General features: G+C 46.9%; 3 protein-coding genes across 3 annotated transcripts; all 3 read left to right on the top strand.

Moving 5' to 3' along the window:
- Positions 1 to 92: 92 nt before the first annotated feature.
- On the top strand, positions 93 to 1,697 carry H6S33_011491 (uncharacterized protein; the record flags this gene model as incomplete). The annotated part of the gene is made up of 7 exons (XM_044842858.1): positions 93 to 101; positions 168 to 176; positions 273 to 344; positions 428 to 586; positions 647 to 1,183; positions 1,248 to 1,376; positions 1,440 to 1,697. The coding sequence occupies 7 exons, from the start codon at positions 93 to 95 to the stop codon at positions 1,695 to 1,697; spliced, it is 1,173 nt and encodes a 390-aa protein (XP_044696259.1).
- Positions 1,698 to 8,002: 6,305 nt separating this feature from the next.
- On the top strand, positions 8,003 to 11,784 carry H6S33_011492 (uncharacterized protein; the record flags this gene model as incomplete). The annotated part of the gene is made up of 9 exons (XM_044842860.1): positions 8,003 to 8,137; positions 8,207 to 8,251; positions 8,326 to 8,481; positions 8,592 to 8,657; positions 8,722 to 9,196; positions 9,256 to 10,743; positions 10,798 to 10,939; positions 10,997 to 11,344; positions 11,397 to 11,784. 9 exons carry the CDS (start codon positions 8,003 to 8,005, stop codon positions 11,782 to 11,784), a joined length of 3,243 nt encoding a protein of 1,080 aa, XP_044696260.1.
- A 1,546-nt stretch (positions 11,785 to 13,330) lies between these two features.
- H6S33_011493 (uncharacterized protein) lies at positions 13,331 to 15,760 on the top strand (the record flags this gene model as incomplete). The annotated part of the gene is made up of 6 exons (XM_044842861.1): positions 13,331 to 13,540; positions 13,741 to 14,281; positions 14,344 to 14,502; positions 15,047 to 15,117; positions 15,218 to 15,312; positions 15,370 to 15,760. 6 exons carry the CDS (start codon positions 13,331 to 13,333, stop codon positions 15,758 to 15,760), a joined length of 1,467 nt encoding a protein of 488 aa, XP_044696261.1.
- Between the last annotated feature and the right edge of the window lie 666 nt (positions 15,761 to 16,426).

The raw sequence follows: 16,426 nt of genomic DNA on the forward strand, positions 1-16,426 counted from the left end.
TACAGCGATTTCCATGAGGCAAATATTCTAACTTCACAATCTCAACCCAACGACAACAATCAAATTCGACAACTGACCAGCAATAGTCCGAGATGTCCCACGTAAGTTCCTATTCTCATTTTCTCGAATTGAAGGTTTTGATGCTAACTTTAACTTTTTTTCAATAGAGAAAATTCGTATGTTCACCCACAACCCGCCGAAAATAAATCCTTGAAAGATCGACGGAATGGTTCAACGATGGTTTTTGGGAATGGATATTGATGGTGTTGTAGGAAGCTCCGAGACACGGTTCTCTTGCGTTCCTTCCCAGGAAGCGTGCCGCCCGTCACAGAGGAAAGGTTAAGGTAAGAAGAGCACAGAAGAGGTTGCTTTTAGCTAGGAGGGAAGGGAATTTTAGTCACTAATATTACTTGTGTTTCCTATCTAGTCCTTCCCCAAGGATGATCAGAAGAAGCCTGTCCACCTCACCGCTGCCCTCGGATACAAGGCTGGTATGACCACCATTGTCCGTGATCTTGACCGACCCGGTGCCAAGATGCACAAGCGTGAGATTGTTGAGGCCGTCACTGTCATTGACACTCCTCCTGTATGTTTTTTCAAGGATTTGGTGGAGTTTGGAGGGAGCTTTCAGACTGATGCGTTCTAGATGATCGCTGTCGGTGTTGTCGGATACATCGAGACTCCCCGTGGTCTCCGCTCTTTGACCACCGTCTGGGCTGAGCATCTCTCAGATGCCGTCCGCCGTCGTTTCTACAAGAACTGGTACAAGTCAAAGAAGAAGGCTTTCACCAAGTACGCCAAGAAGCACGCTGGTGAGGGTAAGGCCATTGCCCTCGAGCTTGAGCGTATCAAGAAGTACTGCACCGTCGTCCGTGTCCTCGCCCACTCCCAGGTCCGCCTCACTCCTCTCAAGCAAAAGAAGGCCCACCTTATGGAGATCCAAGTCAACGGTGGCACCGTTGACAAGAAGGTCGACTTCGCCCGCGACCTTTTCGAGAAGCCAATTGAGATCAGCGACGTTTTCGAGAAGAATGAGATGATCGACGTTATTGCCGTTACCAAGGGTCACGGTTTCTCTGGTGTTACATCAAGATGGGGTACCAAGAAGCTGCCAAGGAAGACACACAAGGGTCTGAGGAAGGTCGCTTGTATTGGAGCCTGGCATCCTGCTCACGTGCAATGGGTGCGTCAAATTTCCAGTTTGCAGAAATTTTGCCCAAAAATCACGCACTAACGATATTTGATAGACTGTTGCCCGTGCTGGTCAAGACGGTTACCACCACCGTACCTCCGTCAACCACAAGATCTACCGTATCGGAAAGGCTGGCGATGCTGGTAACGCCTCTACCGAGTTCGACGTCACCAAGAAGACTATCGTAAGTCCTCAAAACAGCACATTACCCTCAAAATAGTTGATACTGGAGCTAACAAACCCTTAGACTCCTCTTGGTGGTTTCCCCCACTACGGTGAGGTCAAGAACGACTTCGTGATGATCAAGGGTTCATGCCCTGGTGTCAAGAAGAGAGTCATGACCCTCAGGAAATCCATGTTCATCCACACCTCCCGCCGATCCCTCGAGAAGGTCGACCTCAAATGGATCGACACCTCATCCAAGTTCGGTCACGGACAGTACCAGACCAAAGAGGAGAAGCACGCTTTCTTGGGAACCCTCAAGAAGGATATTGCCTCTGCTTAATTTTGTTTCTTGTGTACTTTTCTTGTTCTTGTTCTTGTTTCTTGTATGGTGGGGGTTCGGGGATCTATCAAAAAAAATTTTGAAATAAACGGGTTCCAAAAGCATTTTATTTTTGTTATGAAGCGAACGAATTTCATCAGGGTTTGGGCAAAACAAGATTGAGTGCAATAGCTGGAAAGGTGATACACCGCCCGAATATTCTCGCACACTCATGTCTTTTCACCGTTTACCCCCCCTTACTCGTTTGCTTACATCAATATCCATGACCACTACTCAATTACTGAGAATTTCCTTAGTTACTAAATAAATAATGAGATGACCTAAATAACGTTATAGACGCACTTTAAAGGCTATGCTGTATATCTCAAATATCGTGATCGTTTTTTCTGTTCGAGAATTGCTCGACTACATGTATGTACCTACTTGTATTGAAGTCAACAATTACCACCTGTCATATTTTTCGTCGAGTGATAATGTATGTCCGACCAATCAACAAGTTTCAGACTGTACCGTCGTGATACACCACTTGTGATTGTATTACACTATGTCTTTAGTGAACCAAGAAAAAACTATAGGTAGTAACGGAGTTACTTCACTGTTACCCGCTACAGGATATAAAGATCAGCTCACCTCTATATCCCAGATCGTATCCTAGTCTCATCTTGGCCGTTGACACGGAACATGATACATACAACCAGCAACTTTTCACAGTGCGGAACTTCCCCAACCTACAGAAGCCGGGGCTGGATATACCAACACACTGCACTACACTACACTACACTATATATAATTAGTTTGATTTATAGGTCAGAAGTCTCTTTCTCCTAATATAAGTTTTAGCACCCCCGTTGACGAATAATACAGGCTGTCACTCGCAAATGTCTGGAAACCACTGAACAAGACTATGTAGCAGCCGGAAAGAATGCCAACTGCTGGACTGTCTGCGAACTATGGGGAAACACTCAGACGAGCCACAAGTCATCCGAGTATCATAACCTCGGGTTTGTTGCATATTGGTGGGATATCCGCTACAGTGCTCATATCATACGATCCGCAATTGCCCTCTCAAAAAATTCAACGTTCTGACTACTGTACGAAAAACTGTGCCAATAGGCGTCCCTCATAGATACACGACGGCAGCAACGGGCCAGTCGGACTATGACCTTCAGTCAGTTCAGGAATGGAATTTTACTTCTCAACACAAGTCGTGGCTTGAAGTCAGAATGCATGTTTTATGGAGAAGGCCATCTGTGCACGAACTGACTGATTTTAACACTATTAGTTCTGATGTAGGATTGTGTTCATGTATGGACCGTGTTTGCCAAAGGGCTAGCTACAAATTCAAGACCTCCGCATCAAATCAATCTGTTAGTCAACCCGTCTCGAGTAAATAGAATGTAACAAAATCTTTCAAGGCAAGACAGTAAGGATTTCCGGAGCGGTCATTTACAATACAACTCGATCCATATGACTGAAGCGAACCCCTAAATTCAAGCTACGATATCCCCTATGTACATTATCTATTATTGCCTCAAGGAAACGACAAATAGTGACCTCGATAAGCTTGCCCTAGACATTGTAAATCACTCGTTTTGTATATATCCTCGAAGTTATGTCACCGAGGCAAGGGCGCAGGGTCGTGATGGCATTCACTTAGATATCTGCAGGGGAAGAAGAGCTCGAGAACCTTCGATAGGAAGGAGGTTTATACCTTACAATGGAGGACATGGTATATATAAGCAAAAGGTTATATACAACCACTCTGCAAAAGTGTTCGTGATTCCGATTTCGGAGTGAGACATTTCTCCATATGTAACCGTGGCGGTGCGCACTGACATTAAAACCAAATCACGAACGCTTTTGCTGAGTGGCTGTATGTATTATGAGGAAGGGTGGCATTTCTGCAAACATGATGTTAGCATTAATAAAAAGATTTTCTCTGATTTATGTTAGCCAAGTGGCTCTTCCTGGGGTCACTAGAATAATAAATTAAATCAGAAACAAAATTACCCGGGAATTTTGCCTTGTATCATGAAATCTCACTCGATTACAAATACGGTACTGTGCAAGTCAGAGGTAACAAATGTCAGAGGCAACAAATGTCAGAGGCAACAAATGTCAGAGGCAACAAATGTCAGAGGTAACAAATGCCAGAGATAACAAATATCAGAGGTATCAGCATACACATAGCGGATATAATAGAAAGCATAAGATCTCTATAGCCTGGACTATAAGGTTAAGGTCGTTTTGCCATCCATCTCGGGCATATAGACGTTCCTTGTAGGTGGGGATGTTAGGGGAACACATCGCTGTCCTAGTGCGCATGCGCGCATGCGGGGTATATTTAATAATGCTAAATAACAAGGCTAGCATCGATTTCCAGCTGCTAACGGGACTAAATCATGTGATATCTATAGATATACCTAGTCTCCACCCGTGGAATTTCCCTAAACCTCAACCATTTGTCAATCATCAAATCGCCGCAAGTTAAATGGTGGATTATATCAACGTTATTATTGGGCGGGAAGACTCCGGAATGAAGGGCCTTATATTGGCGCGCTATTTAGGCCTGTCATGAAGAAATCGCGCCCGAAGATTCCGTAATATTGTTTTCTTATTCACTGATCCAACACAAGTCTAGCTCCATAAACCCAAGTCACACGACGCACCACACTCAATATGATCGACAACCCTAGGAGTCACACTTCTCGCATTATCAGTGATGTATGTCTCCGTACCCAGCCTTTTATTTCTAAGAGTGACGTCGCTTGAAGTCTACCGGAACACACGGCTTGATACGCGTGTATTTTGACCATAGTGGTGGAGGTGATGCACCCAAACATAGCATAGGACAAGATAATGGGCGCAGTAACTTTTTTTTCACCCTAAGACTAGATCTAACGGTGAGCTACATAAAATTATCCCTGTGCGATATACGCATTATCGATAAGTAATCATAGGCCAAGAGGCTTGGGGTTTTCTTGGTGATGGGTGCCACTGATCATGCAATATCACTCGGTCTGCCAAGTTTTCGTTGGTAGCTTGGTCTAGTGACTGAACACCACTACATGATATTTAGATCTAAGTAATTTAATTAACATATCTCACTTCGGGTTGAATAATACACTATGTAACTTACCTGCTGTTAAGGGCTATCCATGAATGTCCCTGTTTCATACACGAGGCCCTCACCACCTGTTATGATACAATGAATTCTTCAGCCCTCTTCAGTCCTCCTTAATATTACAACATGTAATCGTTCCTCAAATGCTAAGGCTGAAAACATATTTTATGATTATACTCTATGTTGGCTACCACATGTATTTCTAAATGTGCCTTTGAAGCATCGACCATTAAAAAACCATGTTCAAATTATATTACATACCAGTGTTCCAACTCGGTCATGATTAATTGATGCGATATATATTAATCAATTAACCTATCGTTACGCGCAATTAAGGGCCTTTAAAGTGCCCTAATAAAGCTTTCAATATCGATATATTCTGAGCTCCAGGAATTATATCCCCTAGAATCTGGCTAGTGTTACAGACTAAAACCCAGCCCAATTCTTCAGGCCGTATATGTATGTAAATACCCATAGTTCGTAAACACTATATAGACCCTGACTGCTGTTCGAACACCCAGGGTCCTCAGGGTCAGGGCTGAAATTGTTGTTACCCGGCCCAAACTTCCTTGCTCACGACCTTCGGGACAGCTGTCAAGCTGGAATCTGTGCCTCTTATCCCGTCGCAAGGCCGTTTCAGCTCTGAAATTCCCTGTATTGTATTTTCGATTTAGAACCTTAACTTGGGAACCGGTTTTTGGAGGCTCAGACTGATACAGTATCAGAATTTATAGTCAGCGCCAAGAATAACAATATGCCAAGCTCTCAAGCTCGGGGTCCAGGGGTAGAATCTGAAACTAGGGATTCCCGTGAGATCTTATGATAGACACCCATTAGACTTTAAAAAGGAGCTCAGGAAGTTCTAGGGATTCGTCAGAAAATCTAGAGTTATATCGCACGTGACAGCTCTGGGGGTTGGTTGATTTATCCACAACCACAACTCAGCGTCACATGCATAGTGGGCCCCAAATCTAGAGACACTTCTCCATTTTTCGCTCGCGCAACCAAATATCAAGCAAAAAAAAAATGTGGTGCTGCGTGCCCTGGTCAGTCCGGTCCGGTGTTGAAGATGCTCTGGTGTCCTTTTTTTACTGCACGATTAAGCCTCACTGCGACCAAAATAGGAAGTATGGGCATTTTGTGATCCGTCATTTTAGAGCTTAGCCACAAGCGCTGCGAGGGGTGTTCCATGTTTACCCCGCTATATAACATTTCAGCGGTGTCACACAAGGGAAACGGGGAGTTTTGTGGGATCGTACAGTGTATCAAGTCTCGAGCGACGCGCAAAATAGAATAAGCCGGCCAGTGACAATTAGGGGGCGCGTTGATTCCTGATGTTCCTGATGGGGCAAGATGTTGTTTAAACGGCGTAGATCAATTCATTATTTCCTGGAGAAAAAGGGCTTCCATTGATATTAATGCCACTACGGGCATATTCATAACCACTCCGATTTTGTGCTACCCCCAAATTGTAGGTAAGGCACAGGGCACAGCTTTCGATTTATCTTCCAGAAACAGAAATAACCGCTGCCTACCGCAGGATCAGCCGCACCTGCACAGAGGTTGGTGGTTGGTGACCTTTAGATATCGCGAATATTAGAACTTTGACTGTTGGGAGTTTATGTCGCCAACTAATTCTAGCCTTGAAAGCCCATTTGGTAGTTCTATGAACTTTTACTTGATGCCGCATTTCCCGTTCCTTGCGCAACAAAGAAGACGATTTTTTTCAGAGTAGGGCCAAAAGCTCAAGGACCAGGCTCGAAGTGCAAAGATTGGACGGAAGTAGTATCTGAAGGATTCGGAATGAGCATCACATACACACACACCTTTAGGCTGTGACGTCGGTTGTGGTTGTGCCGGAAATTGATTCATGATCTTGCAGCATCCATCAGGCAAAGCCAAAGTGTAAGAGGATGCTATTTATTATGATGATAGATGATGCGAATTCCTGTGATTCCCTGGTAACTAGTGGCGATGATTCCTTCCGTTTTGTTACAGTCTAAAGAAAATCGGGAGGTCTTGGCTCGGGAGAGTATCAGACCTTCGAAAACCTGGGGGGTTATGTGAGCAAGTGGGTGGTGAGTCTCTGTCTCGGTCAACGTGATTTCCGCTTTCCGGGACTGGGGAAAGGCCGGAGAAGACGGAACGTAGTGGTGTATCCGAGTAGTACGCGACAACAACGGGTCTTATCCATTTGCAAAGACCTCAAAAGCCTGCTCTCTCTTCGATCCTCCTACAGGGGCATTAGGTGCAAGAGGCAGTATGTGATAGAATGTCCTGGAGTTGTTGTGGAACGTTTATTGTCAATATAAAAATTGATATTACTGAGTGGAACACTGTCAGTGTATTGTCCATGTACCTTACAATCACAACCACGCGATGGCATCTCGTGTTGTTGGTGGAGAGAGATTGGGGCTGAATGTGCCCTTATGCAGGATTGAAATGGCCCAACGCGCATGGCCCATGTTTGGATCAACTGGACCTTTAGTTGCTGTTCCTCCAGGGCCGCAAGATGATGCTATGAATATTCTGGCTGGTGATCGTTGTAATATTGCTACCACAAACTTCCAATGCCCCTCTTCCTCACACCCCCAGCAGCTAGGTCATGTACTTATGTAGACCCCTCCACCCCTGGTCAGACTATGGGAAAGGGGAAGCGGCTTAAGCTTGGCCGTGTCTGCGAGTCTGACGAAGTTAAAACGGCATATTTTGGGAATATATTCTCTTGCTATGATCTCAGCAAGTTGAACGAGCACCTAAACACGCTTGCTCTTTCTGCTGTTACCACCCTCGCACACCCCCAAGTCTTACAATAACTCAGTCTAGGTGAAGAAGTTCCAGCTTCACCATCCTCTCCTTGTTGCCCTTCTATCATTCATTTATTCACCTGTTGAACAGACGAATACCTGGGGTAGAAGAAGAAAAGAAAGAGAAAAAAAGAAAAGTAAGAAGAAAGGAAATCCACGATATCGTGTGTGCCTGCACGTCTCGATCACATTCAATCCAACTTCAATACTTTGAGTGGATTCTTTTGTGAGTTGTGCATCTGCTACTGCTACTGCTGTACACCACCCGACCAGCAAATCAGCCTTGAGCTGTTCCTCGGATCGCGCGCAATCAAGTTTTACGTTTTTTGTTTGTAGCTTCCCCTCAAACAAAACCGGGCACGGATTTTGGCAAGATGGTGCTCCTTAACCTTCCCTTCCCAACTCGAAAGAAGACAACCTCCAAACCTACATCTCCAGTACCAAGCCGATCAGGCTCACCAAAACTCATGAACGAAAGCTCCCTCGTCCTCAAGGCCACTGTGCTCAGAGTATGGATCCAAAATCAGATCGGATAGAAAATTGAGGGGTTCAACTACTGACTTTAGTACATCGTGCAGGGTCGAGATCTAGCTCCGAAGGATAAGAATGGCTTCAGCGATCCCGTAAGTCACCTCCTTCATTCGCTACACCCCACAATTTCCCCCACCCGCAAGCTGACTCTTTTAATCGCCATCAGTATCTTGTCGTATCGTTGGGTGAGTATCGCTTCCAGACGGAAGCGATACCCAAGACCCTCGACCCTGAATGGTTCGACAACTTTGAAATACCGCTCAGCGGAGCCAACTCATCTACGTTGGAATGCGTTTGTTGGGACAAGGACCGGTTTGGAAAGGTTTGGATTTACCCATGCACCTAGGGGATGGTTTTCGGATCGGGGAAAGGGGCGAACGATGATGCAGTAGAGCAATTCCTAGTTTCTGACATGTGAAGAGGGAAATATAGGACTACATGGGCGACCTCACAGTTCATCTCGATGAATTTTTCTCAAATGGACGAACCAGCCAAGAGGTCAGTCAGCACCTTTATTATCCTTATGTTGGGGCCCCTGCTAACCCAACAACTCTTCTTTCAGCCCCGATGGTTCCCATTGAAGTCTAGCCGCAAAAAGGCCACAATTTCCGGGGAGATCCAACTTCAACTCTGTCTTCTGGACACGTCTGATGATGCTGCAACCCCCGAGCAAATCATGCAGAAATGGACGACATGGCTCAGCAATTTCAACGGAACCCCGAGTCCGAGCGCCTCTCCCAGTATCTATGAGCAGGATGACCCTCTTTCGCGGGATCTGGGTGATACTGGTATTTCTGACGACGAAGAAGATATGATGGAACCAGATGGAACCCTGGGTCGTCCTAGATTCGACAGGATGGGAACTTCAGTCTCAATGGCACCCTCGATTGCTCCTTCGATCACTCCTTCGATGATGAAGGGCAAGGCAGGTGGCGACAAGAAGGGCCGTCATTATGAGCTATCCAGGGAGTCAGATGTTGTTGGAGTTGTTTTTCTAGAGATCAATTCCATTACAGACTTACCACCAGAGAAGAACAGTAAGTTGGACTTTCATGATGTGCATGCTAACAAATTCTGGCTTGCTAACGCGGAATAGTGACACGTACCGGTTTCGATATGGACCCTTTTGTTGTTGTCTCGCTGGGAAAGAAAACATACCGTACTAGACATATCCGACACTGTTTGAATCCCGTATACGACGAGAAAATGGTGTTTCAAGTTCTACGGAATGAGCAGAGATATTCTCTGAATATTGCAGTTGTAGACCGCGATAAGTTCTCATCAAATGACTTTGTAGCACAGACAAACTTTGCGCTACAAGATATCATCTCCACACAGCCCACCGCCGACCCAGTAACTGGGCTATATAATCTTCGAGAGCCTTTGAAAGATGAAGTTCCACCTTCTCCTATGACTCCGTCTGGCACTGGGAAATCACGTTTCCGTATACCACTACCTAGGTCGTCTTCCGGAACCAATCTCTCTGCTGGCAAAAAGGGCCGACCAGATCTTGAGCGGAGAACATCTGCAAACTCACTGAGAAGCGTGGCAAGCGCTTTCCCATCTGATGGGACTTTGACTCCTGGTGATGAAAATGGCCCTACCCCACCAGGGAATAGGATGATACAAGTAAACAATGATTCTATGGATTATGATTTACAGCCGTACACATTGGCTCTTCCTCTTAAAAATAAAGATCGATGGGAAGACAAACACAATCCTGAAATCAAGATCAAGGCCAAATATGTTCCATACCCTGCACTCCGGCAGCAATTCTGGCGAGTCATGCTCAGGCAGTATGATGCAGATGACAGTGGTGAAATCAGCCGTGTGGAACTTACCACTATGCTTGATACTCTGGGGTCTACACTGTCAGCCCACACCATTGATGGGTTTTTCGAGAGATTTAGAGAGGAGAACGGGGTTACGGACTTGGAAGATGTGGAATTGACTATTGATCAGGCAGTTATCTGTCTAGAGAATCAACTTTCGTCAACCGCACCGAAGACACCGAGCCATACCCCCTCCACATCTGGAAGGGATGATTCAGGAAGGGATGACAGGTCTCAGAAGTCGGAGGACAGCACCAGCTCAAATACTCCGGCCGACCCAAGGAGTAGAAGCATGGTATCTTTGCCGCCAACACAAAATATCAATGTTCTTGGTGCTGCGGGAGAGGAGGGTATGATGCTTGGTGAAAATGATCTTGCAGACGAGAAGGCAGAGGAGCATGTCATTCAGATCAAAGAGTGTCCGCTGTGCCATCAGCCTCGCCTCAATAAAAGGTCGGAACAAGATATTGTGACGCACTTGGCGACATGTGCGTCACAAGATTGGAGACAGGTGGATAAGCTTGTGATGGGAGGGTTTGTGACATCTAGTCAGGCTCAACGCAAATGGTACTCCAAGGTTATCTCAAAGATATCCTACGGAGGCTACAAGTTGGGTGCGAACTCGGCGAATATCTTGGTCCAGGACAGGATTACAGGGCAGATCCAGGAAGAACGTATGAGTGTTTACGTTCGTTTGGGTATTCGATTGCTTTATAAGGGTCTCAGCAGCAGCAGTATGGAGAATAAGAAGAGTATATCATCCTAAGATCAAGTACTACATTGGATCAGAAAGCTAATATCTATAGTCAAAAAACTGTTAAAATCACTTAGTGTCAAGCAAGGAAAGAAGTTTGATAACCCTGCTTCCGCCAGGGATATAAAGGGATTTATTGCTTTCCATCAGCTCGACCTTTCTGAGGTTCTTCTGCCATTAGATCAGTTCAAGACGTAAGCATACCCTGTTTTAAACCACTTTCAAAGAATTTGCGTTAATTGAAATCGTAGATTCAACGAATTTTTCTACCGTGCTCTTAAGCCTGGTGCACGCCCTTGCGCCTCACCAGAGGATCAAAGAGTTATTGTATCTCCGGCAGATTGTAGATCTGTGGTATTCAACAGTATTGATGAAGCAACAACAATATGGATCAAGGGCCGAGAATTCACAATCAAGAGGCTTCTTGGTGACGCCTATCCGGATGATGCCAAGCGGTTCACTGGGGGTGCATTAGGTATTTTTAGGTTGGCGCCACAAGATTATCATAGGTTTCACATCCCCGTCGATGGGCTCATGGGTGAGCCCAAGATGATAAAGGGGGAGTATTATACCGTCAACCCAATGGCTATTCGATCTGCGTAAGTTCTCTTTGATTTAACGTGGAAATGAAGTCAGCGCTGATTTTGATAGACTTGATGTGTATGGTGAAAACGTCCGTATCTGTGTCCCTATAGATTCTGTAGAACACGGCAGGGTGATGGTCATCTGTGTCGGAGCCATGATGGTTGGTAGCACAGTCATCACAGCCAAGGCGGGATCACAGGTCAAGCGTACAGACGAGCTGGGCTATTTCCAGTTTGGTGGCAGTACCATCGTCTGTCTATTTGAACCTGGAAGGATGGTTTTCGATGAGGACCTTGTTGATAACTCAAGGACCGCGCTGGAGACTTTGATCCGTGTAGGAATGAGCATTGGCCACACACCAGAAACAGGTGCTGTAACCATGAGGAAAGAAAATGTGAGCCAGGAAGAGAAGATGGAGGCTCGCAGGAGGATCGAAGGCAGCCTTGCCCCGTAAGCTGTTCAGGTACGCAATCGCAAAATCCTGCCTAGACGTGCTCATGTATTGACATGACTACCAATAGATCTACATGATTAAGGTACCAATACCAAAAAATGGGTTTATGGATTTTTACGATTTAGAAGGCATCTTTTGTCAAACAAGACATCATTTTGGGAGAGAGAGATCTAAAAAGGCCGTTCTACGCTGTTGTGACAAGTTTGGCGGGGAGCTGTTTGGGACAGAATTGTAATCTCTTTTTTCTTCTCTATCCTTTATTTTGGCTTGTTATTTTTAGTTTACTTTTTTTTCTTTTTCAATTTCGGGTTCGGCACAACTGTTGGCCCATATAAATATGGGTGACAAAGATTTTTTTATTCAACATGGAAGCTAGGTCTACAGCAGCGGGAGTGGTGTGTTTTTGTTGTTTAGTTTGGTATTTTTTGTTGTTTGTATGCAGGTGTGAAGGGCGGCATTTTCAACAAGCAAGCAAGCAAGCAGGCAGGCAGGCATTAAGATATCAAAGAAAGGCAAGACGGGGGAGACAGCCGGGGAAGGGGAAAAGGGAGAGGAAGAGGAAGAGGTGGGAAGGATGGCAGGAGAAGGGAAGGATGGCAGGTAGTAAGAGAGAGATATGTACTTCATCATGTAACGAGACGAATAAGGGGGACGAGGGGACGAAGGCGACGGGTATTCGTTTACGAACAGCTACCGTGTAGTTAGCTATTACCACTATTATTACCACTCTACAATGCTTCATGCAACACTGGTTCTGTTCCTGTCTGCGGTGTGATTGGCGAATTTCGACGTTGAGTGGAACGCAAGGGCCGTGATAAGATCCACGCACACCAGCGTAAACAAGCCTTCCTTCCTTCCTTCCTTCCGCCTGCGTTGCGGTTGACACGCCAAGACGCATGTGGGTCGTCGTTGTTGAGTTTGATCAAAACAAGCAGAAGCGCAGCGGCAGCAACAACGCGACACCCCAACCAAGCCAACCCAACCACAAACCCCCAACCATCGTCTGTAGACCGACATCTGTCTCTCCGCCCGCCCCATCCATCCTTTCCTCCATCACCCGTCATCACTCCCTCTCCCTCCCCTCCTCCCCTCCCCTTCCCTCCCCTCCCCTCTCCCCACACCCCCGCCACCGCCTGCCCGCCGGCCAGCATATCACGAACACCCCTTACGATATCAGATCACCACTAGCACTAATACAGACATTCATTACCACCATTACTAGTACTACGGGCAGGCAACTAGTTGGACGAGTACACTATTGGCAGACCATCATATCATCATCATCAACCAGTCAGCTAGCTCCATAACAAACGACAATACTTACACGCGCTCACCCTCACCCTCCCCCCCCCCCCCCCCAATATACCCCCCAACGTTTCTTAGATACAACAGGTGTCGATAACCTCACCCCCTACTGTCCCACCCAGCAAGGCACCAATTCGACGGTGCCACTATACCCTACGGATCTGCGCCGGAATTGAGTTTGACGTTGACTTTCATGCCCGTACACGCGACCACGACACGGCCGCTACAAACACTGACAGTAATGCCGACCAGCACACGGCCGAAACGGAAAAGCGTCACCGCGGGACTGGACGATGACAGCAATGGGGTCAATGGCGGAGTGGATGGGAAAGAAAAAGAGAATGCGCCGGTGGAGCCGCTAAAAAAAAAGACTAAAAAGGCAAAGAAGGCGGCGGAGAAGGAGGAGGATGGCGGGGACAAGGGGGAGGTGAAGGAGAAGCCGCCAAAGAAGGTTGGTTCTGTTTTTCTTTGTTCTCCGGGCGATTGGTGGGCTGTTTGCTTCTTCTGTTTGGGGTATTATGATACGCGGGGGTGTTTTTCCCCCTTCACCGGCCTGGGAATGGATATCTAAGATCGCAGGACCGGAACAAATGGACCAGCTGCCCAATTCAAGGTTGATTCAAATACTGACATGATCCCCTACCTACACAGAAGCAAAAGCGCACCAAACCCGACATTCTCGAAGACGAAGGCTTCATCTTCCGCCCCCGACCACGTACCCGTGCCAGCCTTGCAGCTAATGAGGTCGTCCTGCCCAACGCTCCACCGCAGCCTGTCGCTGTTGAACCCCCCAAGAAGAAGAAACCCACCACCACTTCCCGGAAGCGCGCACACGACTCACCTCCGCCGATCGAGGAGTCGGAGCTCAAGACTCGGAAGAAGATCTCCTTGGCCGAGGCGGAAGAGGAGGAGGTAAAGGAGAAGAAGGCGCCAAAGAAGGCGGCCGCCAAAACTAAGAAGGCGGCGAAATCTAAAGTTCCTGTCGCCGTAGCACCCATACCCATGTCGCCGCCGCCGCGAATACCGCCCGGTGGTGGTAGCAGCACAAAGATGGCGCTACCGGTATCGGATACGCCGATTATCAGGCGGAATCAGCAGATGCGGAAAGGCGGGCAGGGTGGGGGGAACCGTAGGAGTAGTGTTGGGCTCAGAGGACGGAGGGCAAGCTCGCTGATGGACACGGGGGTTCTCGGTATGTTTTTTATGGATCTTAGTGGGGGCATGGTGAAGTGACTGATTACGGGGTGATTCTAGCTGAACCGCATCCGTCGATTGCGCACGAGGAATACTATAAGCACATTCACGACGAGCTTCTGGAACCCCAGAGGATGAAGCAACTGCTGACATGGTGTGGACGAAAAGCACTCACGCCGAAAGATGGGAAAGTGGGGGACGCTAATGCGGCGGCTGTTGGTAGGTTTTTTTTTTTGGAAATTTGTGGGGATGATTGTGATCAGATCGGGCCGGAGGAGCAGGGGGGTAATTAGGAGGAGTAATGGGATATCAGACGAAAGCTAGGCCTTGAGATAGAGGTTCGGTGGTTTTACCGGGACTCTTCTTACTCTGTTCTGATTATTCCCCCCTCCTCCGGAATATAACCCCCTATTTGTGATATTGGAGGGTTTTAGCTGTCTGAGCTAGACAGATATTCGTGACATGGGATCTGATCTGCAGATTCGTGCAGCGCAAAAGTTGTTGGATTTGTTGTCCAAATTCTCAACTTTCGGTCGCGTGACCGAACAGCTAAAGCTCTCCAATACACCGGAAAGGTGCTTACGGACTTGAATTATGGCAAATTTATAATAACGACTTGAATACTGAAATATATCAGAAAGTCCGGCATTATAGATTTAGCAACATAAGTCAAGATTCCGGGCGTCTTCTGATTATCATTGGCCTCGAAATGTCAAAAATACTAGCTTTGTATACAATTGCTGACTACTGTCTATCTTTACAGCACGAATAATCGAAGAAGAAGTATTATCAGACGTCCTATCAAACCCCGGACTGTCAAGCTGGTTCAATAGGGTAAGTACATCCACCCCCACATTTTCAGCTTCAGCCTTATGCACTCAGGCAGCCCTAGATTCAGCAGGTAGTTAAGTTTGGAGCTGACAATCCCATGCAGGAAGATTCTCAACCTTCTACAGTAATCAAAAAACCGAATCCCCGTAACATTGACAACCTTGCCAAGGTTGAAGCCATTGAAGCCAGCCTAAAAAAGTAGGTCACCACATTTTCCTGTCATTCTGATCATTGACAGCCGCTAACCATCTGCAGACTTTTAGCCGAAAAAGCAACATGGAAGTCGCTGCTCAAGACCGATATCAAAGCCACTCTCTCTCTCGCCGGCGGGCCCGATATGAATAAGCTCTTGCAGCCGTCCGAGTCGGCATTCGCATCCTCATCCCGCTCCCAGGACCTACTGGCGGAGGCAAGGGGCCTCGTCAAGCAGCACAGCGGGGAGATTGAGTTCCAGGTCGACCAGCTAGCTGATGGGATCCATAAGTTGAACCACTATGGCAAAGCGGCGGATAGGCTGGCGGGCCGGATCCTGGAGGATGCGGAGGCGGCGCTGGCGGTGAGGGAGGCCAAGGTTAGGGGTGAGGCGGGGACGGGGAAGCTGCCGTTGATGGAGGTTCTTAGGTCACTAGCGAGACTGGAACGATGATTGCATAGCATTCTTATATATGGGTTTTCTTTTTAACGTTCGTTTTTTCTTCTTTTATTCTTGTCCTAAGTCTTTTTTTTTTTGAAAGTAGCATGGACGTCCGGGTAGAATCGGATGGGTTGTACAGAACTGAGAGACTTCCCTTTCTCTTTCATTTCGTTAATGTGCTGGCTGGCCTCTGTTTGGTTATGGAATATCGGGCGGTGTGGTTTTACAGTAAGAGTTGTATGGCTTGTTGTAGTAGTGGCAGCAAAATAACTGTCAGGGAGGCGGGTCTCAGTATCAGTTGGCGTTTGGGTTTTTTCGCGGTGTTTCATTTCTTCATTCTTCTACTTCTACTTTTTACTACCTATGACTACTATTACTACTACTACTAAACCGTGTGTTTCAAAGTACCTATTTTCACTCTGGACCCTCTTGCTGTTCTACTATTGGGCTAATAACCTCTCTCTACATACCATGTCCATTTTCCAACTCACCCTATCATTACCACCACCCACACTCACACTACACCCACACACCCCATCCCCAGCCACACACACCATACACACCGGCGGCAACCCCGCCTATCTCAAGCTCTCTCCTCCACCCTCTTCAACCTCCATTGTGAGATATGACCAGGCCAAAAATAGGGATGGGGGCACCACCACCACACATCGTGTCGAC

This window comes from Morchella sextelata, assembly GCF_020137385.1.
Source record: "Morchella sextelata strain SCLS chromosome Unknown scls_6, whole genome shotgun sequence".
NCBI lineage: Eukaryota > Fungi > Ascomycota > Pezizomycetes > Pezizales > Morchellaceae > Morchella > Morchella sextelata.